General features: G+C 28.0%; 8 protein-coding genes across 16 annotated transcripts in view; 3 read left to right on the top strand and 5 right to left on the bottom strand.

Annotated features, from left to right (window-relative positions):
- LOC113799773 (uncharacterized) overlaps nucleotides 1-7,720 on the top strand; it is a 52,873-nt gene extending 45,153 nt beyond the window's left edge. For all 5 annotated transcript variants that reach the window (XM_075822958.1, XM_075822959.1, XM_075822960.1 and 2 more), the window contains 4 exons: nucleotides 4,319-4,451; nucleotides 4,514-4,963; nucleotides 5,040-5,645; nucleotides 5,739-7,720. In XM_075822958.1, coding sequence (XP_075679073.1) covers nucleotides 4,319-4,451; nucleotides 4,514-4,963; nucleotides 5,040-5,645; nucleotides 5,739-5,854 — 1,305 coding nt within the window. In that variant the 3' untranslated portion in view covers nucleotides 5,855-7,720. The remainder of the gene's footprint in view (nucleotides 1-4,318; nucleotides 4,452-4,513; nucleotides 4,964-5,039; nucleotides 5,646-5,738) is intronic.
- On the bottom strand, nucleotides 6,977-7,778 carry LOC113799775 (peptidoglycan endopeptidase RipB). Its single transcript, XM_027350470.2, has 2 exons — nucleotides 7,621-7,778; nucleotides 6,977-7,546 (listed from the first exon to the last, which is right to left on the bottom strand). Exons 1-2 carry the CDS (start codon nucleotides 7,664-7,666, stop codon nucleotides 7,140-7,142), a joined length of 453 nt encoding a protein of 150 aa, XP_027206271.2. The 5' UTR covers nucleotides 7,667-7,778; the 3' UTR covers nucleotides 6,977-7,139.
- Nucleotides 7,779-7,991: 213 nt separating this feature from the next.
- On the bottom strand, nucleotides 7,992-9,137 carry LOC113799774 (uncharacterized). 2 transcript variants are annotated; one of them, XM_075823053.1, is made up of 3 exons: nucleotides 8,544-9,137; nucleotides 8,422-8,483; nucleotides 7,992-8,334 (listed from the first exon to the last, which is right to left on the bottom strand). In XM_075823053.1, exons 1-3 carry the CDS (start codon nucleotides 8,795-8,797, stop codon nucleotides 8,093-8,095), a joined length of 558 nt encoding a protein of 185 aa, XP_075679168.1. In that variant the 5' UTR covers nucleotides 8,798-9,137; the 3' UTR covers nucleotides 7,992-8,092. The 2 variants fall into 2 exon arrangements, with proteins under 2 accessions (XP_075679168.1, XP_027206270.2); XM_027350469.2 differs by having other exon boundaries at nucleotides 7,992-8,483; nucleotides 8,544-9,003.
- Nucleotides 9,138-10,091: 954 nt separating this feature from the next.
- On the top strand, nucleotides 10,092-11,594 carry LOC113799786 (beta-glucanase-like). The gene is made up of 2 exons (XM_075822975.1): nucleotides 10,092-10,489; nucleotides 10,550-11,594. Exons 1-2 carry the CDS (start codon nucleotides 10,213-10,215, stop codon nucleotides 11,317-11,319), a joined length of 1,047 nt encoding a protein of 348 aa, XP_075679090.1. The 5' UTR covers nucleotides 10,092-10,212; the 3' UTR covers nucleotides 11,320-11,594.
- LOC142645776 (uncharacterized) lies at nucleotides 11,572-12,431 on the bottom strand. Its single transcript, XM_075822976.1, has 2 exons — nucleotides 12,139-12,431; nucleotides 11,572-12,086 (listed from the first exon to the last, which is right to left on the bottom strand). Exons 1-2 carry the CDS (start codon nucleotides 12,352-12,354, stop codon nucleotides 11,574-11,576), a joined length of 729 nt encoding a protein of 242 aa, XP_075679091.1. The 5' UTR covers nucleotides 12,355-12,431; the 3' UTR covers nucleotides 11,572-11,573.
- Nucleotides 12,432-12,661: 230 nt separating this feature from the next.
- Nucleotides 12,662-14,496, bottom strand: LOC113799772 (lysosomal phospholipase A and acyltransferase-like). 2 transcript variants are annotated; one of them, XM_075822974.1, is made up of 3 exons: nucleotides 14,213-14,496; nucleotides 13,765-14,142; nucleotides 12,662-13,700 (listed from the first exon to the last, which is right to left on the bottom strand). In XM_075822974.1, the coding sequence occupies exons 2-3, from the start codon at nucleotides 14,060-14,062 to the stop codon at nucleotides 12,916-12,918; spliced, it is 1,083 nt and encodes a 360-aa protein (XP_075679089.1). In that variant the 5' UTR covers nucleotides 14,063-14,142; nucleotides 14,213-14,496; the 3' UTR covers nucleotides 12,662-12,915. The 2 variants fall into 2 exon arrangements, with proteins under 2 accessions (XP_075679089.1, XP_075679088.1); XM_075822973.1 differs by having other exon boundaries at nucleotides 12,664-13,700; nucleotides 14,217-14,493.
- Nucleotides 14,497-14,724: 228 nt separating this feature from the next.
- Nucleotides 14,725-15,903, top strand: Naam (Nicotinamide amidase). Its single transcript, XM_027350484.2, has 2 exons — nucleotides 14,725-14,899; nucleotides 14,964-15,903. The coding sequence occupies exons 1-2, from the start codon at nucleotides 14,877-14,879 to the stop codon at nucleotides 15,781-15,783; spliced, it is 843 nt and encodes a 280-aa protein (XP_027206285.2). The 5' UTR covers nucleotides 14,725-14,876; the 3' UTR covers nucleotides 15,784-15,903.
- A 68-nt stretch (nucleotides 15,904-15,971) lies between these two features.
- On the bottom strand, nucleotides 15,972-21,531 carry LOC113799789 (uncharacterized). 3 transcript variants are annotated; one of them, XM_075822970.1, is made up of 3 exons: nucleotides 20,998-21,531; nucleotides 16,517-16,881; nucleotides 15,972-16,446 (listed from the first exon to the last, which is right to left on the bottom strand). In XM_075822970.1, exons 2-3 carry the CDS (start codon nucleotides 16,593-16,595, stop codon nucleotides 16,184-16,186), a joined length of 342 nt encoding a protein of 113 aa, XP_075679085.1. In that variant the 5' UTR covers nucleotides 16,596-16,881; nucleotides 20,998-21,531; the 3' UTR covers nucleotides 15,972-16,183. The 3 variants fall into 3 exon arrangements, with proteins under 3 accessions (XP_075679085.1, XP_075679087.1, XP_075679086.1); XM_075822972.1 differs by having other exon boundaries at nucleotides 21,049-21,531; XM_075822971.1 differs by lacking the exon at nucleotides 20,998-21,531 and adding an exon at nucleotides 19,807-20,105.
- Between the last annotated feature and the right edge of the window lie 1,760 nt (nucleotides 21,532-23,291).

The raw sequence follows: 23,291 nt of genomic DNA, 5'->3' as shown, positions 1-23,291 counted from the left end.
TGTCAAATGAAATAATAAAAAAAATTCCTTGGAAATAAATAAAAATACCGTGAATCAAGTTGACGGTAGCAAACGGAAAAAATCTCAATTCTGACTGGATCAAAAGTTTAACCCCTTTAGTTTCGTTGTTTTGTTTTGAACTTAATTACGGTTTTTTTTCAACGAAATTCATTTTCATTAATCCTCGATTAATTTCATTGGTGGAATGTTTTTAAAGTTTTTTTCATTTTTGTTGATCGATTTTCCATAAAAATTTTTTTACTCTGATCGATTCGATTTGAAAAAAAAGTTTATCAATTCGATATCAAAAAAAAAGTTGCTGATATCGATTTGTTATCGATTTTGTTGTTGTTGTTGTTGTTATTGGTCTGAAGAACAATCGATACTCGATATCGATATGCATATTTGATGATGATGATGATATTGTCGAAAATGTCAAATGAATATTCAATGTGGACATTGTTTATGTGTGTGTTACAAATAACGATGATGATGATGATCTTATGAAATATTCAAAAATCGATCAATCAAAAACCAATAGGAAAATTTTTTTTTTTTTTGTGCACACAAGGGAAAAATGTACCAATGAAAATTGTCATCAATTTTTTTTCGAAGGCAAAAAAAAGAATTTTGAAAGAATTTTCCATGACATTTAATTCATGTTTTGCATATTTGATGAAATTTTTTTTGTTTCGTTTAAAAAAATCGTTTTTTTTGTGGAAATTTTTGCTGTTTGATTGTGTGTGTTTTGGCTCCAATCAGCGAAAATGAAGAAGAAGAAAAAGAACCTAATTAATTTTAATTAACTCTTTGAATCCAGTGAAAACCAGTAAATGAAAAATAGTAAACTAAAATCCCTTTTTGGTTATATATTTTTATAAATTGCTTTGGTTGGTTGAATTTTAAAGAATAATCCACATTTTAGGTGCAGCGTATTCTCTCGCTCTCTTTTTTGGCACTATAGTTTTTCAGGATTTCCGAATTACCTGAGATTTTTATCTTTTTTTTTTTTTGCTTTTTTGGCTCATAATTTCCGTAATAAGTTATCATCATCATACATACCTACCATCATATAAATTAATCTAGACATGCAAACATCCAAAAGGACAACATTAAATTGTTTGTTTTTTAGCCAAAAAACAAAGCAAAAAAAAACATTTTTTTTTCTGACATCCTGGACATCATCAGCTTGGTTTTTTTGCTTTTGTTTCTTTTTTGGCTTTTGTTTTAATGTCAACGTTTGGTCAACATTTTTTTTTTTTTTTTTTGGCCCATAAATATCAAGAAGAATCATTTTTTTTACAAGTTTTTATTGTCATTATTTAGGTTTTAGGTTGTTATTTATTTTAGTTTAGTTTGTATACAATGATGATGATATGAATAAAAATTTTTATTGTACGTTTGGGAACTTGGTGGTTTTTGTTTGTTGCTAGGTTTGTTTGTTCATCATTCTACCTTTTTTTTTGGATTTGTTTTTCTTGATAATTTCTCTTTTAATGATTCCCATGCTAATCGATAGTATCGATAGTTATTTATTTCGAGGAATGTATATTGCATTTTGATTTTCATATCTGGAAAATATATATTCATCCAGTAACAACGAACGAAGAATAATTTATTCCATAAGCCAAAGATTTTTTTTATTCTTCTGTCATCAAAATCTAAACATTGAGTTTGGATTGTCCATTGTTTTGTTTCCAAGGAAAGCAAACAACAACAACAATGATAATGATGATGACAAATTCATCCGAAAAATAAAGGAAATTCAATGTTTTTTTTTGTTGTTGTTATTTGTACAAAGGTTGGTTGGTTGGATCACAAAGCAAAAAACAAGAAAAAGAAGAAAAAAAACATAAATTTTGAAATTCTGGAAACAAAGAAGATTCTTGAAGTAAGAAAAAAGAAAAGAAACAACATTGTTTTGTTTAACTTTGTTGTTGTTCTGTTGTTGTTTTTTTAAGTCACCGATAACAACAACAAAAAAAAACAAGGCGAGACTGAATAATGATGATTTGATCTTAATCTTTGTTGTTGTTGTTGTTGTTGTTGATGATATACTTTCAACAACAACAACAACAAAATGGTTAAATTTCCTCAATAAAGAGACAAATGTTGTTTATATTGCGGAAATTTGAAAAACTTGAAACAAAAATTTTTTTGTTTGTTTTTAAATCTTTTTTGTTTTTGGCGAAAAACGATTTTTCTTGAATTTTGTATTGATTGATTGATTTCACGGATGAAATTCAATTGATAATTGGATTTTTTTGCTTTGCACTGAAAGAAAGAAAGAAAGAAAAGTTTCAAAAAATTGATTTGAAAATATGGTCGTTTCATTTCGTCTGAATTTTCATTCTTTGAAAAATCAAAACATATATCACACACACACCCACTGTAAGTTTTTCCAAACAAAGTAGCAAATAAATTGTTGTCGACAACAATGATAACGACAACTTTGTAAAAGTGGATGGAAAAAAGAAATGTCTCAGAAAAAAATTATTATCACTATAAAGCAGGATTACTTATGGACCAAAAAATATAGTTAGCCCAAAAAATATGTCTGGAAAGATTATTATGGATTCGGAGAATTCTTTTCTTTCTTTTTCATTCTCATTTCATAAAGAATTATTATTATTATTATAACATTCATTCATTCATTCATTATCATCTTATGAATGTTTTGTTTGTTACTGTTTTTTTTCTGTTTGGATAATTAATAATTAAACATCTTTTTGCTGAAAAAGAATTGAGCCGATTAACCCTAGAAGACGGATGTGGGGTCGTTTTTGACCCCAGCGTCAGTTTTTTCTTCGCTATTCGAAAACCACTCAACTAAAATTAATGACAATCGAAACGACTGACTAATTACGTTTCTAGAATATTCTGTCCAATTTTCACTGCTTTCTGACCACTGGTTATGAAGATATACATCGATTCTCAGGCTGAAGTCCGAATTTGCATAACGTAAGTGCACAGCAATTCTCTATGGACTCGATGCATGTGAAATTTATACAGTCTAATTTCTGTCGAAAAATCAAAATTTTTTTGTCGCTTCGAATCATTATTGGTATGATGTTGAAATGTCATTTAATGATGAAATTTTAAAATAGACAATATTTTTGAAGAGTTGAAAACAAAAATTTATTCTTTTTTCACTTTCAAGTTCGATTTAAAAGGATTTCAATTTGGGGTCAAAAACGACCCCACCTAAGTAACGACGCGAGTTTCGCTCTACCCGTAATGCAGGGTTAAGTATATTTTGCTTCTGATTTTTTTCATTTCGTTTCGTTTTTGTTACATTCTTCTTCCTTTTTTTTTACTGATGACATTTGAATTTGGATTTTGGTCTGTGTGTTGGTTGTGTGTAAATATTTGAATTCAAAAAGAAAAAGTTTTCCTTTGAAAAGTTTTGTTGTAAAATATTTAGAAAATTTCAGAAAAAAACAGAAATACAAAATCATTAATCATAAAAAATGGCGAAGCAAAAAAATTGTCATTTTTGTTTCACTGGATGAGGTTAAAAATGGATAAACATTGTTTACATTCAATTTTGTAAATTAGCCAAGTAAATCGCATTAAGATTTTTACGTTTTTTTCTCCACTATTTCCACTCAATCATCTCACCGAATCAATCTTGTTTCATTGATTTCTTCTTTTTTTTGCTTTTTACATTTTAAGATGATCACCATTGATCATCATTTATGTCAAATAAATAATGACTGTTACTTTTTTTTATATTTTGTTTATCAAACGATAAAAGTTAGTTAGTTAGTTAGTTAGTTAGGTTACTTTGATCGACGAAAATGAAAATGTTTGTTGAATTTTATTTTTTTTTTTTTTGTTGGAAGATTCGATTCTCGATATATCAATTTCCAAATTCTTCTCTTTTCTGTGTGATTCGTTTATTATTATTTTACGATTCTTTCTGTGTTGCCCAGGCTGATATCGATATATCAGATAAATAGATGTTTGATGTTTGGATTCGGTTGTTGGTTGTTGTTGTTGTTGCTGCAAAAACATTTTTCATTTTCGAAAAGAAAAATTCCCATTTTTTTATATTTCGTTTGAAATCAAGAATCTAAAAGCGCAAGAAGAAATTATTCTGTAGGATTCAGTGCCATTTTTTTGCAACGAAAAAAAGAAAAAAAAGATGAAATTGCTATAGCAGCACCACACACACAAACACATTTGAAGTTAATTTGATTTATTTACAATAATTTCACATTTGGAAATCGATTTTTTTAAAAAAAATAGATTTTCTTCTGTTCACTTGTCACATTTATTAATTCATTTTTTTTCTTTTTGGTAATTGAAAAAATAGGAATCTCGTTCGAATTATGGAAATCTATACATTTTACAAACAGATTTTAAAACTGAAGCAGATTTTCGTTGTGAAGTATTGGCTGAAAATGATTTTACAACGGCTATTCAAATTAAAAAAATTCGTGTCTATTGTAAGTGCCATGATTTGATTTGATCAATAATTTCTATGATTTTGATTGTTTTTGCTTAACAGATATACCACGTGATGGTCAACCAATAATTGTTGGTAAAAAATCACATTTCAGTCCTAATGAACCGGTAAATTTAACCTGTACATCACCTATGTCAACACCACCGGCTCGTTTAGTTATCAATTTGAATGGAAATAGCCTGGTATCATCAAATCAAAATAATATCGATGATAATCAAAATAATGATGTAATGAAAACAAATCAAATTATAATGCGTACATATTATCGTCATTTTGAAAATGGACAATCATCAACATCGGTTAATGTACAATTCCCGGGGTCATGGTTACAAGCTAAACGTATTAATCAATTTGAATGTACATCATCAATCATACATCGTTTTAATCGTACTGCTAATGTACGTTTAGAAATGAAAATTGATTCATCAAATAATAATAATCATACATTATATGTACCAATATTAGATCATCATACCAATAATGATCTTCAAGGTAAACGTTTTTCACTGTTTTAAAAACAATTATAAAGTGATTTTTAAAAATGTTTTTTTTTCGTTTTCATGAATAGATCGTTTATCACCAAAAATTGAAAATTTAAAGAAAAAATATGAACTTGGTGAACAAATATCATTACGTTGTTTATCATCCAAATATAAACCAATGCCCGAATTATATTGGCTTGTAAATGGTCAACAATTAGATGCTCAATTTTTAGATTATAATAAACAAAATGATTTCAATCAAAATGGTTTTATACGTTTAGATTTAAAATATCCATTGAATGGAAAAAATCAAAATAATGATAATGATGATCAGAATGATAATGGTCAACAACAACTACAACAACAACATTATTCATATCATCAACATCAACGACGACAACATGGTAATAATTTATCGACCAAACGAAATAGCCCGAATTGGAATCGTAGAATTCAGCTATCAAATTCTAACAATGATGATTCTTTTGATTCAAAATACCAATCATCATCATCGATTTTAATCGATTCTTATCATTTTGAATGTATACAAGTTTTATCCAATGTAATTAGTGTTAGTAGTGAAGTTGTACAATTATATGGTACATCAAGTTCATCATCATCATCATCATCAAGTGGATCAAATAATCATGATTTAGAACAATCATTACATCATGGTAATGCTGTTGAAGCTGGTATGTTTGATTTTTCTCTTTTTTTCCCTGTTTTTAAGTTTCATTCTCACCTAATTCTTTTTTTTTGTACATTGTTATCGTTTTTTTTTCTAGTAAAAAGTTTTATTGGAAATAGTGCTGGATCATCATTGCTGTTTATAAAGCAAATAAATTCATTTGTTTTGATGATGATTATTGTTTCGATTTATGCAACAATCAACATTCATTGATTTTTGATTATCCCCCAAAAACAAAAACGGAAAAACTTATTATCATCATGGAAATGAGGAGTATGAATAACAACAATCGAATTCAAACATAAATGTATTATATATAAAGCGAATTCAAGAATCTTCACCAATTCCAACGAAAGAAATTTCTTATCGAAAGTGATATGAGATAATGAGAATGAGACAAACACACACACACACACACACACATTTATTTTTCCATACATCATTTCATCATTATCATTATTGTCGTTGATTATTCTTCTTTCTTTACTTACCATCAATAATATTACTCAATCGTCATTGCTCCCCATACACAAACACACATTTTGTTTTTGTTTTGTCCTTTATTTTATATACATATTATAAAAAATTCCATTTATCGTTTTGATTTGCTTTTGATGCATTTTATGGATTACTTACTTACTTACTTACTTTTTTTTTTCTTCCATTTAAATAAATATGTTCGATTCATTTATTCATCGTTTGTTGTTTAGGTTTTTTTTTCTTTGTTTTGTATCTGATTTTATTATTATTATTATTATTATTGTAACTGACGACGAACCGAGTGACGACAAACAGTAAATACAATTTATCAATTTTTTTTCCAATGTTCCTCTGTGTGTATGAATTTCGCATTGTGAATTCAACAAACATCAAACGTCATCATCATAATCATCATTGTCATAATCGTTTCAGACAGAAATGAAGCGAAATGAAAAAACTATTTTGTGAAGAAATAATATTTATTTTTGTTTGTTTTTTTGATTATGATTATTATAAAGAATCAAAGCAATAACAAAACAGATAGACAGACAGACCGAGAGAGAAAGAAAATCAAAATCATTTGGATACAGAAATGGATTATGGATTATTATGTTTAATTCTAATCGAAAAAATTATTATCATCATCCTTGTATATTACATGTCTACAACACTAGATACATTCAAAAACAAACATTACATTTCTTCTTTTTTTTTTTTTTGCTTTTTATTTTCATTTCTTTTATGTTAAAAAATGATTATTTCATTCTTTATGATGATTGTCATTGTTTTTTTTTGTATTATAAAAAAAATATAATAATAATAATATTTATCACATCACTAAAGTTTCACTACAAGTTTCTTAAAAAGATCTTATTTTGAAATTTATTTGATTTTCATTTGGAGGATTAATAAAAGAAATAAAAGAAAAAAATTTTTGAAAAATCATTTTATGAATATTTTTTGAACATCGTGCTGCCATCTGTTGTTTCAGATACGATCATTACGATTTGAAATCAATTTACCAACATCGTGCAACATTAGCAATATGATCACTCCAGATATTTTCTTCTCGTACCTTTGTACCGGTATGTGGTGCATTAATCATACGACCATGTGCCGAAACAATACCAACATGATGAATAGGATTACCGAAAAATACTAAATCACCTGGTTGATGACTACCATATGCAACATGATGACATTTTGGATCGGAATATTGTCCAGAAGCAACACGTGCCAATACTTTATGTGTACCTTGATAAACAGAATATTGTGCCAAGCCAGAACAATCAAAACCAACTGTATTGGCACCTTCACCTATTCCACGTGATTTACCGTGAATACCACCACCACCCCATGAATATGGTACACCAATTTGTGATCGTGCAGCCGATACAATAGCGGCACCATTACAATAAACTTGACCTATATTTTTTTACAATTCATTCATTCAATCAAAATTCAAAAACATGACAAAAAAATGAGGAAAAAAAACTTACTGATAGCCAATGTACAGAATAAAGCTAAAGTGAAAAAGAATTTCATGATTGTTCAAGTCAAAGTTGATTCGATACAAACAAAGAGAAAAAAAGAATGAAATTTTCAAATGAAAAATAATTGATTTTTATACAAATATCATTGATTATCATTATCAAATGTAACTTTTTTTTGTTATCCAAAACACTTGAAATTTCTTATTTATTGTTGTCAAGTGGAGTCAATTGTTTTGTTTTGTTTTGTTTTTTTATGGATTTTCTTGAGAAATCCTTTTAAAAAAAAAAAAAATATTTATTATTGATTTACATTGAAGAGCAATACTTAATTAATTACAATTATCATCATCATCATCGTAAACAATTTGCAATACTTTTTTTTTTTTTTTTTTTTGATTGAATGAGATTAAAATTGTATTACATTTAGGGTATGATACAAGAAAATGGTTTTTTTTTTTTGGGATTTGTCATTGAAAGATTATCTACGACGACGACGGCGGCGACGATATCCCCCGCCCATCGTTCCACTTCCACCTCCATGACCTTTACCGCCTCCCCCACGGTTACCTCCTCCATTATTGTATCCACCCATCATTCCACCGCCACCTCCGCCGCCGTATTCACTCATCATATCGCCACCGTATCCGCTCATCATGCCACCGCCGTATCCGCCCATCATTTCACCACCCATCATACCGCCACCGTATCCGCCCATCATGCCTCCACCCATCATACCGCCGCCGTATCCTCCCATCATGCCACCGCCGTATCCTCCCATCATACCGCCACCGTATCCGCCCATCATACCCATATCCATCATTCCATAACCCCCACCACCACCTCCCATCATGATTGGCATCGGTATTATCCTGATTTGGATAGAAATTTAATTAAAATATTCTTTTGTTGAAAATTTGAATTGTAATTACATTGGCATCATCATCATACCGCCACCACCGTAGCCGCCCATACCACCTCCTCCCCCGTATCCACCCTTACTACCACCGCCGCCACCATAACTTCCACCTCCTCCTCCACCTCCTCCGCCGCCACCACCACCTGTTCCAATAATGATAAGACGTCCTTCTTTTTCTTTGCCAGCATTGATGGATGATATATTCATTAAGATGGATATCACTATTGACACAATAATAAATTGAACAAATGTTGATGTTGAAATCATATTAATCCGACGTTCATTCACAACAAACAACAAGATTGAAAAGAAAAATCAATTTATCGATTTACAGGGCTTTTTATACTGTTTTTTTTTACCAAAATCAGGTTAACACTTTTTTCGTTTGCTTTAAATAAATAAATAAATACAAAGAATGTCATAAGAGAAAGTAATTCTTTTTTTTCTTTTGATGATTATCATTTCGATTTCTATTTCAATCATGTGAAAAATAATGAAAAAAAAACAATATTCATCTTTAGCCATGTGTGTGAAAATTTGTTTGGTCGGATTTATTTTTTCCTTTTGCAGATAACGTGATTAAATCAATATATTTGATCAATCAATCATTGATGAGAAAGTTTTCACACACGCATAATAATGATTTGTATTCAAAAATGACATTTTTCCATTTTTCAAATGAAAAATCAATAATTAAAAAGTTTTAAAAATAAATTTTCCAATTAATTATTGATCATCATTTGATTTGATTTGGTTATTTAAACATACCTAATGGATTCATATTTTTAAACAAAAAAAAAAAAAAATTCCGTTAAAATCATCATTATATCTGGTTGTATAATTAGATTTTTGGATATTCAAGATTTCTATTGATTTTTTTAAAAAATCATCAATGTCGATTATAATAATGATAAGTAATATTAGCCAAAAATAGGCGATTTCTCTTTCTCACTCTATTTTTTCTCTCTTTTGGTTTACTCTTTTCCGAATACGGAAGTGATCGTTTCCCATTGATTGATTAAAATACAATGAAAATTCAATCCAATTTGATTCAATTCACATCACATTTAGTTGGCCATAATCAAAAAGTCGTTGATCAGGATTTTGTCTTTTTTTTTTTGCTCTTTCGATCGTTTTTCTCTTCTATGATTTGTTTGAACTTTGAATGATGATGAAAATAAGAGAAAAATATAGAGTAGCAGGGTAGTAGGAGTAAAGTTTATATATATGAAATGACGCCAAATATAAATGAGAGAACAAAAAAAAAAAAAATTGACGTCCGTTTCCAAAATGATGGTGATTGTATGGCAAATTGGTTCAGTTTTGTTTATTTGGTTGGTTGGTGGGTTGATGATCATCTACCATCATTGAAAATGTGTTGAGACGGATATCTATCATAATCATAATCATCATAATAGATTAAATCAATGTGTGGACAATTATCATGATTGAAATGAAATAAAATAATGTTCCTTTTTTTTTCTTTGATTGAAATCAATTATAATTATAATTATTTATTTATTGATATATAACTGGTGGTGGGTTTTTTTTCTCGCTATAGTAGTTTTCTCTGTGCTTGCGTAATGGTTAAAAAAATGTGGGAAAATTTTTTTCAATTCATAAAATTTGGTAAAAAATTTTTGGTTTAATCCACATATAACTTACACACAAACACAAACATAATGGTCATCTCGACAATGATTTTCGTCATAGATCTCATCAATGAATTTTGTTCAAATAAATCAATGCTGATTATCATCATCATATTGTACATATCATCACCATTCATCGGATGTGAAATTGTTGAAAAAATTTCAAATAAAAATATCAATGATCAATGGATATTGGTTGATGATTTTAATTTTAATAATTTTATCAATGATATTGATAATCCGAAAAAATTTTGGTATTATAATCAAGATTGGCTAGTTGATGATGAACCGGAAAATCTTTGTATGGGTATGTTTGCAATGAATAATCTGTTGTCTTAAATTTTCATTCATTAATACGAAAATGAAGGTATGAACATTTATCAATATAGTTGCCATCGTAAAGAAAATGTTCGTATAAATAAAAAAGGTCATCTAGAAATTGTGGCCAATATTAATGAACATATTCGTCAAACTGGTTATAGTCGTGAACGTTTCCTATTCGATAGCGGTATGATTTCTTCGAAAAAAAGTTGGCTTTATGGCCGTTTTGTATTGAAAGCAATATTACCTGAAGGTCGATCACTTCGGTCGGTATTTATATTGAGACCAGTGGAACCAAAATATCCTGGTGATTGGCTTAATAATGGTCAAATTAATGGTCTTGTTTATGCACAACAACAATCAGCTATTATTGCCGGTATTCATTATAAAATGCCTGCTGGACAATCATATATGGGCAGAAAACTTTATACACAACGTAATATAACACGTTCATTTAATAATTATGTAGTTGAATGGTCCGAACATTCGATTCGTTGGATGTTTAATGATTTTGTTTTTTTCGAACATAATGTATCGAAACCATTTGATCAACAATTTAATCTAATATTACAGCTTGGTGTTGGTGGACCAGAATTTTCTGATCAACGTTCTGGTGCTATACAACAAAATGATTCAAAACAATGGTATAATAATCGATTTATAATCGATTCAATTCGTGTTTATCAACGTTCATCTAGAATTCCATATTATTCACGTCAATCATCACGGTCATCATCATCATTATCATTACAAATGTCATCTGATAAAATTTCAATGACAATAATCATTATTAGCATAATAATTTATAATTTATAAATAATTTATTCAATTCATTTAATTTTAATCGGTTTTTTTGTCTGTTTGTTTGTATCTTTTTTTTTACAAATAATTTTTTTGTTTGCTTATTATTATTAATAAATGAAGAATCTCTCAATTTTGTTGTTGTCGCTCTGATTATATAATAATGATGATGATTAATTTATCCAAGGTAAATTATTATTAATGTGGGGGCCTTGAAATTGAAATTTATAAATTAATAATTTAAATGTTGTTGGTTTTTTATGGTTATATTATTGTTGTTGATTGATTGTTGTTGGTCTACGTTCACCGTTTGGGAAAATTTGATTACGCATACCGGAAACACGATTACGAATATCAGCAACAAAACTATCAACATAACGTTGAATATCTCTAGCTAATTGTTGTACTTGACGTTGTATTTCATCAATAAAATTTGATTCTTCACGTCCTTGTAATTCGTTAAATGTCATCATAACTGATGGTTCAAACATTCGGGAAATTTCATTCAATTGATTTGACCATAAATCAGCAAATTGTTGAAATTGTCTTAGGACAGTTTTACGTGAATCATCACCAATTGTCGATACAGTTCGTGTAACTAATTCACCAACTTCCGATATAGTTGTGCCTAATTGTTCAACATTTTCAATCAATTGTTTGAATGGTGCTGTATCACGAATACCACGACCAGTACGTTGTGCTATTCCAGGTAATTTAGGATATTTAGGTAGACCCAATTGTTTGTTAACAGCATTCAATACATCAACATAAGCACCGGTAAGCTATTGATTTTGGGTAAAAATTAGAAATTAGTTTTTTGAAATCAAAAATTACCTGACGAAATTGTGTGAACAATTGTTGCAATGCAACTGTAACAGTTTCATCATTTTTGGCAGCATTTGGTTTCTGTGATAATCGTTGTTCATCTTTTTCAATTTGTTCCAATAATTGTTCAACTTGTTGCATATTTAATTTCGGTTTTTCATCAACTGGTTCGGCCATAATGGTACCGATAATGGCCATCAACGAAATTACGATTAGAAATTTCATTTTTGTTGTTTTGGCGGTTTGATTTGTTGATCAATTTCGTTTGATGATTTGTTTTCGATTGTTGATATCTTGAAATGAACATAATTTCGGTCTTTTTATATCAAAAATTCAAAGTAATCAAAAAAAAAACTTTAAATTTTGTTTTTCTGGATCGAAGGATGTTCTTACGACAACAACAACGACGACGATGGTGATGACAAAAACAACCATAAAATTAGCTTAATATTTTTGTTTTATCGTGCCAAGGTCTTTCAAACATTAGAGAAATTTTTTTTGAAAACAAAACAAAAACACACACACATTATGTGTGTTTTGGTCATCGGTTTTTATTATTATTATTAGTAGGTTAATAGTACATTGTTTTTCCGTTTGTTTGTTGAAATTTTAAATCATTTAAAAAAAATTAGATCATCAATTACATTGGCTGTTTGACAATCAATAAAAATCGAAAATTGGAACAATTAAAATTTGTCTTGAATTTTCCATACATTTTTTTAATATTGAAAAATTGAATAAATAAATAACGAAAGAATCAGGATTCTGTTTTTGATTTTTCATCAATCATTGCTTTTTGATTGGTTTTTTATGATTCGGAGATGATGATTTGAATGCCTTGTGGAAATTTGCTAGAATTTTTTGATCACTTAACAATCTCATATGATCCATATCATGAATTGGTAGATAATGTACTGGTTGTTTTTGCTGTTGGCTCCAACGTTTACAAGCACTTAAACTTTCTTCATTCACCGTACCATCACCATTACCATATTCAATACGATCAGGTTGTTGATCGGGAAATTGATTTTTTTCATAAATCAATTTATTAATTGTATCATGACCAATACCATGGATACAATAAACTTCAACACCTGGTGCAACTAAATCATAGGTAATATTTTTAACATCAATCCACATATTATAACCAACATTATAATTAATATCACGAAATAATTTTTGATAATTTCTTATGGAATAATTTCCTTTTTGTTTAGTTTCAACTAGAATACGATCTGTTTGAAAAACATTATCATTCGGTAACAAATATGCTAAACTTGGAAATGTACGTTCATCATCACGTATGGTTAATGATGGTGCAACAATAACACCAAAATTATCACCCGATATAAATGCTTTTATTGATTTTACTGAACCACCCCATGGTCCACCTAATGTAACAAATGATTGTACATAATGATCTTTCCATTTTTGTGATTGATCATTCAGGAATTTCAGCATAACTAAACAACCCATTGAATGACAAACAATCATAACACGACGTTCATCATTTTGTTGATATGTTTGTTCGATCAATTTTTTCACTGATTTTAAATAATCTTGAAGTTCATCTATAGATTGAAAAAAATTACAAAATTGGTTTATTGAATGAGAAAAAAAAACTAAAATACAAACTTGGTGCTTTACGAAAATCATATGGTGCACCACGAATATTTTGGCCACGTTCATAACCAAATTCCATAACTAAATGTTCAACCATTTGACCAAAATAACCAGATATTGGTAAACGACTTGGATCAACATATTCAACAGTGGTTGTATTACCAAAACCAGGTACACGTATATGTACACCATCATTATCATGTGTTGTACGTGTTTGATTATTATAAATTAATTTCATATTATCAACCCAACAATCAATAATAAATGGTACTAGCAATTCTAAATTTAACCATACACTAAAATAATCCATTGTTTGATGATCACAAAAATAATGTGGTACATTTGATTTATTTAATTTGGCTTCCAATTGACTACCACCATCGCCTGGAACTGGAATTTTTTTGTTTTGTTTTTTTTTGGAAAATCATCATTGTGAAAAAACTTGAACATTTAATCTTACTTGCCCAATATTATCGGTGTTAAATCCATTGGTGATGATGATGATGGTTGTTGTCGGCGACCAAACGAACCACTAGCCGTCCATATCAATATGATGATGATCAAAACAAAGAATTTTCCTCTGTCAAATGAGAGCATTTTCATCTTCAAAATTCCAGATTTCAAATTGCCAGGAAAAATCTTTAAATTCAAAATAAATTCATGTTTTGTCTTCTTCTCGGATGAACTTCGAAATAAACTTTTCTTTTTGTTTAGTGAATCGAATGATGATGATAATTTCGGTTCATATTTTCTGCAAATGAAAGCAAGTTTTTTTCCAATCATCATCATCAAGATTGATAAATAATTTTGCTTATTCGAAAAAAAAATTTTTTGATTTTTGATAAAAAATATTTTTCAAATCAATTTTTTTTTGAATTCATCACCAGATGGCAGAATAATGTATTCGAAAATTTAAAGTTCAAAACACGCAGCTGCAGAATAATATTGTTGCAGCATCACATGAGTGTTTTGTTATATTGCATTAAAAAAAAAAATCTTTATAAAGCCATGAATCCACTTTTAAAAGAATTTGTTTTTTTGATTGATTGGGTTTATCAAAAATCTATTTTTGATCTTAAACCATCATTGAGCAGCAGTATTTGATCGAAAAAGGAGAAAAAACAATGGAAAAATCCAATGATCAATCGTAAGTAATTTGTAAAGTTTTTGCTTGAAAAACTTAATCGATTCTTTTGTTTAATCATTGCCAGCCAAAATGGTAATGATAATGAATGTTATCAACCAACAGAATTTAAATTATCCGATTATCTTGAAGATATTGATTCAATATCACCAATATTGGATAAACCAAACATAACAAATGGTCATCAAGCTAAACAAACTGTACGACGTTGGGCATTGATTATTGTTGATGTACAAAATGATTTTGTTGAAGGTTCAATGGCATTGAATCATTTTTTTAATGGTGAAGATGCTGCCGAAGTTATACCGGCTATTAATCGTTTATTAAAATATGTTGAATTTGATTTAGTTGTTTATAGTCGTGATTGGCATCCAATTGATCATTGTTCATTTCATTCAAGTTCAGTTCAACCGAAAACACCTATTACACATAAATGGCCTGAACATTGTATTGAAAATACATGGGGTGCACAATATGTTGATGGACTTATTACCGATCCAGGGAAATTTAATCCAAATGTTAAAAAATTATCCATACAAAAAGGTATGAAACGTGATGAAGAATGTTTTTCAGCATTTCGTGGTCAAATAGTTGAATCAACACAAACATTACATGAAGTGATTAAAAATGAAAAAATTGATCAAATTTTCGTTTGTGGTTTGGCAACTGATTATTGTGTACGGGAAACATGTCATGATGCAAAAAATTTTTGTCCAAGACAAGAAACATTTGTTTTAGTTGATGCAAGTCGTGGTGTAAAGCCATTTCATCCATCCAGATTTCAAGAAATTGGTGTTAAAATGATAACTACCGATCGTTTAATACAATCAGTATTAATACATAAAGTAAAATCATTAAAAAATGATTCTTCAATAATCAATGATTAATTAATTAATTGATTATAATCAAATTCAATTTCAAAAGGGCCCAAAATTTGAAATTATTATAATGATCAAATGAACTCTTTGTATTAACTCTTTGTAATTTTTTTTCCTGTTAAGTTAACGTTTCTTTTTATATTATTTATTCGATTGCTTTTTTATTAACAAAATTAATTTAAAATGAATCAAATTGAATTAAAAAGTCATTTTATGGTGAAACTAGCAAAAGAAGAAAAAAAATCTTGTTTTTTTTTGTTTTTTTAAATTTAATTAATGTGCGTATTGATGATGTGATCAATAATTTTGGGCTAAACAACATTCGATTGTCTTTTTCTTATCTTTTCTTTTTGGTCATTTATCAGGTTCAACACATGATCATCATCATTATTTGATAATATTAAATTATTTAATAAGGCTTATCAAGATCAACACGTGGCTGTAATTGTCTCATTGGAAATACTGGTATATATTCATTTTGAAATTCTGCTTCAGCTGAACCAATTGGTGGTGGATTTGTATATAATGTTGTTGGTGTTGGATTACCATATGATATATTTGTTGTCCAACAATAATTACGTATAGCGGCAAATATAAAACCAACTAAACTGGCAATCAATATTATTATTATTACTGATAGTATAAATATTTGTATATTATTCCATGGTGCACCTAAATTGACAAAAAACAAAACAAAACAAATTCAATCAAATATTCAAATCAATTTAAAAACAATGTTTACCCTGCATAACGAGGACTACAAATAAGACCAATGATATGACAGAAGTGATAAATAGAAAAACAACTCTAGTATTATTCATTTGTATTTTTGGATTTGCTTCTATTTTGATTGATTGATTGATTATAATTTTGATTTTTTTTCTTCTGTTACATCGCCTTATTTATATTTGTATCAAAGGATGATGATGATTATAATCATGATTAAAATAATTCGTTATCAAAATATTATATACATTATCAGCATTATTATTATGGACATGATTTGGATCGGTTGATATATCGTATAATAATATGGTTGTTGTTGTTGTTGAATATGTTTTGGACATTTTTTTTCATTTTATTTCGATATTTTGATTATATGGAAATCTGAAAAGAAGAAAGAAAAGAAAAATCAATTAATCAATGTTGCAAATGTGAATGGAAGGAATTTTTTTTTTCGTTTGGTTTGAACCTGATTTCATTCAGTTCATCATCAATGTGGAATTTGGAAAAAAAGATAGGGGAAAAAAAAGAAGGAATGACATTTAGTGGTGGTGTTCAAATATGAATCCATTTTCAATAAGAATTATTATTATACTGGATTCTGGAAACAAACAAACAAACAGAGAATTCAGTCATTGATTGAATGTTTTGCAATGACGAAATAAATGAATGATATGGTCGAGAGAGAAAAAAAAATGTCTGTTTGGATGATAAATTTGGACAATTTCTGCTATACTGTAACAGAGAAGGAAAAAATCGTCTAAAATTATATTAGATCCAAAATAGATTATCTTTTTTTGGTTGCCTTAAATGACGTCATTGCAATTTTTTTTTGGAACGTCGAATCGTCTAATCGAATCGGAAAAAAACCATTTCATTTACCAACGAAAAAAAAATGTTATTATTTTTGGGATTTTTTCTTTTCTGCTCTATAAACAGAATATGGATGGGAATATTACATGTGATGTATATTCAGTAGTTTGTTGGTGGGTATTTTCAAAAATCAAGAAAAATATTCCACGGTAATATGATATCCATCATCATCGTCCTGGAAAAAAAATTCTGATTTTCCAATGAAAAAAAAAATGATAGAAAATGAATGAACATCATCAACTAATCTCTCTACACAGTAGTGAAATGAGAAAAAAAAATTATTTAAATATCACATTGAAATTGAAATTTGTAATTTCCAAAAAGTTAGTTTACTTTTCTACCGCTATAATACAGGAAATTTTTCTTTTTTGATGTGGACCAAAAACGTTATTTTTGGATCATTTTTAATAATAATATTTTTTCAATAACGAAAATCAATTTCTTTTCTATTCTTTTCTTTCGTGTTTTTTCTACAACAACAAGGTTTCAAATTTTAATTTAACAATTCTTAGAATATATAGAATTTTTCTGGTGATTCCTTGTTTGATAGAATCAAACAAAATGAAAAGAAGAAAAAAACACCGGAAAAACTTTTCATCCATGAACAATGTGTGCGTGTGTCTGGGTGATTGAACATGTTCACCGGGATTTTTTTTTTCCTCAGTTTTGTACTCAGTCCGATCGATTCCTTAAAAACTTTTCAAACAATTGAAAATTGATCATCATTATTGTTTGACTAAGAATTGATATTCCCGTTGGTACGATTCTATCGGTCCAACAACAACAACAACTTTCAATTCTGTCTCTGTCCAATCGAAATAAAGGAAGAATCACAACATTGAAAAAAAATAAACGATTCATTAAATTAATTGATATAAAGATTAAATTACCAGCAAAAAAAATGTTGACTTTTATCATCTAACAGCAAATGTTAGATAAACAGAACAACCAGAATATTCCATTGTAATATGAAGATTATTCTCTTTTATGTTTGATTGGTTCATATCCCAGAAAATCGGTTTATATTACAAAAATAATAATACTTGTAAAGAGAATATTCTTGCATTATGTAATAATAACAACAAGAATAATAAAAGTATAATGATGATGATTATGATAGGAAATACATATATGTTTTTTTTCATATCTAAAAAACAAACAAACAGAATTACAGAATTGCGTAATTATCAGCATTGAAAACAATGATTATTATTATGATCATCAGTATTCTGATTTCCTTGAATTCCTTGGGATTTTCTATTTTTTGGTTTAGTTGTAATTCTTGTAATTTGTCTATACGATACACGGGAAAAAAACATGTATGGAATCAATGATGATGATGATGATGATAATTTTGCCAAATGAAGAAAATCTTTATAAGAAAAACCAAATATAAAGATGAAATCATGTGGAAATGGTAAAAAAGAAACAAGAATTTTTTTTTGCTATCACAGATTCCGGTGAATCTGTGGACTAAAGAAACCAAGAATAAGAATTCTGATGTGAATCAATAATAATGTCCATACTGCTAATGTCAATATTTTATTTGGGTTGTTTTCTTTTTCCATGTGGACAATTCTTATGAAAAGATTTAATCTTTTTTTTCTCTCTTTGGTTTGTTTTCTCTCATAGTTTTCTTCTTTAAAGAAGATTTAAAGAATCAAAGCCTGAAATAAATCTATAAACCAGAATCCAAAAATCAGAGATTGAAATCAAAGAAAAAAAGAAGAAGAAAAAACTACAATTTAACGAGAAAATAAATTTTTTTTAAATAAATTCTGCTCTGGTTCTGTCATTTGAAATTCTCAATTCCCAATTCCATACACCTACGCACACACAAACAATCAAAATTCAGAAAACGAATTGGTTAAAATTCTTGTTTCGAACTGTAAAAAAGAAAAAAAACATATTTGCAATTCAATGACACCCGAAAGTGAAAATTTTATTGACATTTTAATATTCTCGTTTTTTTTCTTTCTTTCGTTTGGAAGAATATTTCTTCTTTTTTTCAATTCTGATGCTAATCATTTTGAATGATCAGAATATTGAACAACAACACCAACATCATCATAAATTCTACAGAAGAATAATGAATCTGAAACAAATTTGACCTGTTTTCAGTAGAGAAAAGCGAAAAGCCAGTGTAGCCACTACACCAGTATTTTTTTTCCTTAGCTTCTTTATTCGATCCACAAAAAGTCAATAAATCATATCATTGAATTTCAAAACAAAACAAAACAAAAAATTTCGATTTTGAAAACAACAACAACAACACAAAGGTATTATATGTTTTAGAATTTTTTCGTTCAAAATGGCAAACAAAAAAAATAATAGAATTTGAACAAAGACAGAATATATATAGACAGAATCGTAATATACACAATGGACAAACAAAACAAAAAAAAATACTGAAAATCGCATTTGGACATTATTTACGTTTTACGTTTTTCAAAAACGAATATCTGATATTGTTGCTATGGGAAAAAAAAGTCAATACGTTTTTTACCCTGTGTATTTCATTGGATCAAAACAACAAAAGAATTGGAAATTTTTTTCTTTTCGTTTTTTTTGGCGAATTGAATTTGAATCAAATCTTTTTTCTTCCAATAGTTAAATGTCACCGGGTTTTTGTTTCCATGAATTTTTACAATTTTATTTTGCAATTGAACGACAACGACGAAGACGAAAAATCAGGAAAAAATCCATTTCAACCAAACGATGAGAGCAAAAAACAGTGTTGAATGATGATGATAAAAAGTCAAAAGCAAAAATTGAAATTGAATTTTAAATAAATTTTTTTTCAAAAAAAAAAGAAGAAAAAACTTTGTCACCACGGTAAGTTAAACTCTGACTGACTGACTGACTGTGTAAAATGAATTGAAAAATTGTACCGTAGCGCATCCATTGGGCGTCATTATTGGGCGTCATTGCAGCAGCAGCAGCAGTTAAACTTTTGTTGGTTGTTCACAATTCAATTTTCCCAAAAAAAAAAGTCTATAATAATGTTGATTTAATTTTATATGAATTTTTTAAATGAAAGTCTTGGAACCGATGAACACAAACAAACACACACACACAGATGGTGTTTGTTGTCAATATAAATTATTATTAGAAGAAATTCAATTGGATTTTTTTTCCCGGAAAAATAAACTTTCAATATAATTTTCTTTTTGCCAGTTTTTTTCCTCAATATAGAAACGGATTTTATTTGAAAATATTTTTTCAAAGTTTTTTTCATTAACCAAAAGTAAATAGCATCTGTGTTTTTTAAATAGTGTTTAAAAAAAATTAGGTGCATATTATTATCAATCTTTTCATAATTTCCGCGAAATGAAAAAAAAAATGTTTTTCCTTTGTTAAGTATAAACGTAGAAACTTTTCTGGAAAGTTTTTTACCGGAAAGTTTTTTGTTTCTTTTCATAATTACCAAATGAAAAGTTATTTAGGTAAATATAAATAAAGGAAAAAAAGTGTTTATTGCTAGAATATAATGATGTTGAAAAACAATGTTACTGGATCAATTTTCGATCATTTCAACAAGCAGCAATCAAGAATTCTGGGTATAGTCAATGTTTTTCTCTTTTTTTTTCTAAGTTTGTTTGTGTTGAAATGAGAAAAACTACTTACCTATCGATGTTGATTTAGGATTTTCAATAAAAAAAAAGAAGAAGTTTTTACCTGGATGATTTCATATTCAAAGAAACTTTTTCGCTTTGTTTCAACTAATAATAATAAAATGTTTATCTTTTATTCACCATGTTTTTATTTTGATGATTGATACTTCAAAAACACAAACACCAAACTAGAAAACAATAAACGATGGACAATGATGGACGAGTCCAACAAAAAAGTTGTTCTGTTTTGTCAGATTTTCAGATGATTTTTCAGTTTTTTTTTTGATATCAATCTTTTCGAATCTAGATTCTTGTCCTGTAGATTCCTATTTTTTTTTTTTTTTTTGTGAAATTGAAAAAAAAGTCTTGTCGCAGCAAAAAAAAAATTGCTGTAATATTTATGTGTTTGTCTAGTTTTGCAGGTTTGAATATTAGAATCGTTGTCGTTTCACTGGTAGGTTTTCACTAGTTTGATGGAAACTTTCATTTTATCCTGTCACACACACACATACAAACACACAAGGCGCCCAAACAAACAAATAAAAAATTTTTTTTTTGCCGAATACAAAAAAAATATTACCCGTTTCTAGAGTTGGTAGTGGTAGCAGTGCAGTGGGTAAGGTAGTTGCCGCTACAATTTTTTTTTTTTACATTCGAAATTCTGCAGTAGAAATTCTGTTGCAGAATTTATATGCGGGACCGAACATGAAAAAAAAATGAAAATGAAACCGATTTGTTAGAAGCAAAATTTCGGAAATGCGCATGACACTAAATATAAAACATTACATTATTACATCAGTTCAATTTACCAAAAATAATGATTATTATTATTATGATGAAAAAAAGGATTGAAAATTATCAAAATTATGATGATAATTCTATGAGATTTCTTCATCATCTTCTTTTTTCAATGAGTTTAGTTCAACCTATTCATTCATTTTCGTGAAAACTTAATCGATTAATAATGGATGTTTCTTCTTTGAAACATTGTTTTTTTTTTTTTTTTTTTTTTTGGTTTCCAAAGAAGCAATCTAATTAATTAATTAATTAATTATGGTAAAAAAGATAACGAGATTGAAGAGTTTCCGAATCAAAAGATGTTCAGAACAAGATTTTTTGAAAAATAATAATAATACTATGGATTATAAAAGTTTCATTTCATAAAATTCATTCGATATCATCATTATACAAAAGTAATAAATAAAAAATGTGAAATTTTTCATTCTTTCGACATCTTGAAAGCTTTAAAAAAATGAAGAGAAAAAACGAAATGGATTTTATTAATCAAAAAAAAAAAAAAAAATGGAAAAAGAAAATCATAAATTTTTAAATTTTCTTTTCTTCAAAAGTATGATTTAAAAAAACAAACAAAAAAAAACAACCAAAAGTTGGTTAGAAAGTATGAAACACATGGTGGACAGGAATCTTCTTTTTTTTTTTGTTTCATATGGATAAAATATTTACATTTCAGAAAAATTCAACTGCAAATGTGCTTTAACTTTGTAGATTTTTTTTTGAAAGTGTTTTTTTTTCGGAAATTGGAAATTATCATTTAATGAATATAAACAACAACAACAACAAAACGAAACCAAAAATCAAGCAAAAAAAAAACTTATTAATATTAAAAACCCTTTTTTTCAAGTAAAATTCAAATGATCATAATAATGATAATGATACCAGTGAAGGATGAAAAAAATTTGCGATGCGTGAACAATCTTGAATATGAATGTGTTTGTTTGGATGTAGACTAGATTATACTTGAAGAATATTCATGAATAAATAAATAACTGAATGAATGTATGAATGAATGAATGAATGAAAAAGTCAAATTGAATGGAATAAATTTCTTGAATGAACATCATTTGAGCAATAATAATAATAATAATAATAACGAGTAGATTTTTGTTTTTTATTTTTTCTCATTTCATATTTTTTCATCTAAAATATATTCTAGTTCGGAATGATTCTGATTCTAAATTCATCAATTATGTAAGAGAGAGAGAGAGAGAGAGAAAGAGAGAGATGTGCGTAAAAAAAAAATTCACAAAAATCATTATCGGTTATGGTTTAGCGAATTTCTTGAAAAGTTTCGATTGATGAAAAAACAGAAAAAAAAACTTTTAATGGAAAAAAACAGAAAAATTATAATTGACAAATTAGATTGACGTAACGTAATAACGTAATATAAATGCGACAAAACATTCATTGTTTTTTTTTGTCATTATCGCTTTCAAATACCTTCTTCTGTATTTGAATCAGAAATGAATCAATGAACAAAAACAAACAAACAAACAAATTAACAAAGAA

This window comes from Dermatophagoides pteronyssinus, unplaced genomic scaffold (assembly GCF_027571235.1).
Source record: "Dermatophagoides pteronyssinus isolate colony J.1.1.1.1 unplaced genomic scaffold, Derpt_VIB-CSIC_2022.12 sq0022, whole genome shotgun sequence".
In the NCBI taxonomy this organism is placed as follows: Eukaryota; Metazoa; Arthropoda; class Arachnida; order Sarcoptiformes; family Pyroglyphidae; genus Dermatophagoides; species Dermatophagoides pteronyssinus.
The sequence above is the reverse complement of the archived record's forward strand: the minus strand, read 5'-3'. Positions and strand labels throughout refer to the sequence as shown.

Excerpts from the sequence above, each read along its gene's own strand:
- LOC113799775 (XM_027350470.2), bottom strand. The coding sequence starts at position 7,666 with ATGAAATTCTTTTTCACTTTAGCTTTATTCTGTACATTGGCTATCA. Across the intron at positions 7,547-7,620 it reads ATTCTGTACATTGGCTATCA|GTCAAGTTTATTGTAATGGT; the intron begins GTAAGTTTTTTT and ends AAAAAAATATAG.
- LOC113799774 (XM_027350469.2), bottom strand. The coding sequence starts at position 8,797 with ATGATTTCAACATCAACATTTGTTCAATTTATTATTGTGTCAATAGTG. Across the intron at positions 8,484-8,543 it reads GGTATGATGATGATGCCAAT|GATAATACCGATGCCAATCA; the intron begins GTAATTACAATT and ends TATCCAAATCAG.
- LOC113799786 (XM_075822975.1), top strand. The coding sequence starts at position 10,213 with ATGGTCATCTCGACAATGATTTTCGTCATAGATCTCATCAATGAATTT. Across the intron at positions 10,490-10,549 it reads ACCGGAAAATCTTTGTATGG|GTATGAACATTTATCAATAT; the intron begins GTATGTTTGCAA and ends ACGAAAATGAAG.
- LOC142645776 (XM_075822976.1), bottom strand. The coding sequence starts at position 12,354 with ATGAAATTTCTAATCGTAATTTCGTTGATGGCCATTATCGGTACCATT. Across the intron at positions 12,087-12,138 it reads TGTTCACACAATTTCGTCAG|CTTACCGGTGCTTATGTTGA; the intron begins GTAATTTTTGAT and ends CAAAATCAATAG.
- LOC113799772 (XM_075822973.1), bottom strand. The coding sequence starts at position 14,355 with ATGAAAATGCTCTCATTTGACAGAGGAAAATTCTTTGTTTTGATCATC. Across the intron at positions 14,143-14,216 it reads TTTAACACCGATAATATTGG|TTCCAGGCGATGGTGGTAGT; the intron begins GCAAGTAAGATT and ends AAAAAATTCCAG. Across the intron at positions 13,701-13,764 it reads TGATTTTCGTAAAGCACCAA|ATGAACTTCAAGATTATTTA; the intron begins GTTTGTATTTTA and ends TTCAATCTATAG.
- Naam (XM_027350484.2), top strand. The coding sequence starts at position 14,877 with ATGGAAAAATCCAATGATCAATC. Across the intron at positions 14,900-14,963 it reads GAAAAATCCAATGATCAATC|CCAAAATGGTAATGATAATG; the intron begins GTAAGTAATTTG and ends AATCATTGCCAG.
- LOC113799789 (XM_075822970.1), bottom strand. The coding sequence starts at position 16,595 with ATGAATAATACTAGAGTTGTTTTTCTATTTATCACTTCTGTCATATCA. Across the intron at positions 16,447-16,516 it reads TGTAGTCCTCGTTATGCAGG|GTGCACCATGGAATAATATA; the intron begins GTAAACATTGTT and ends TTGTCAATTTAG.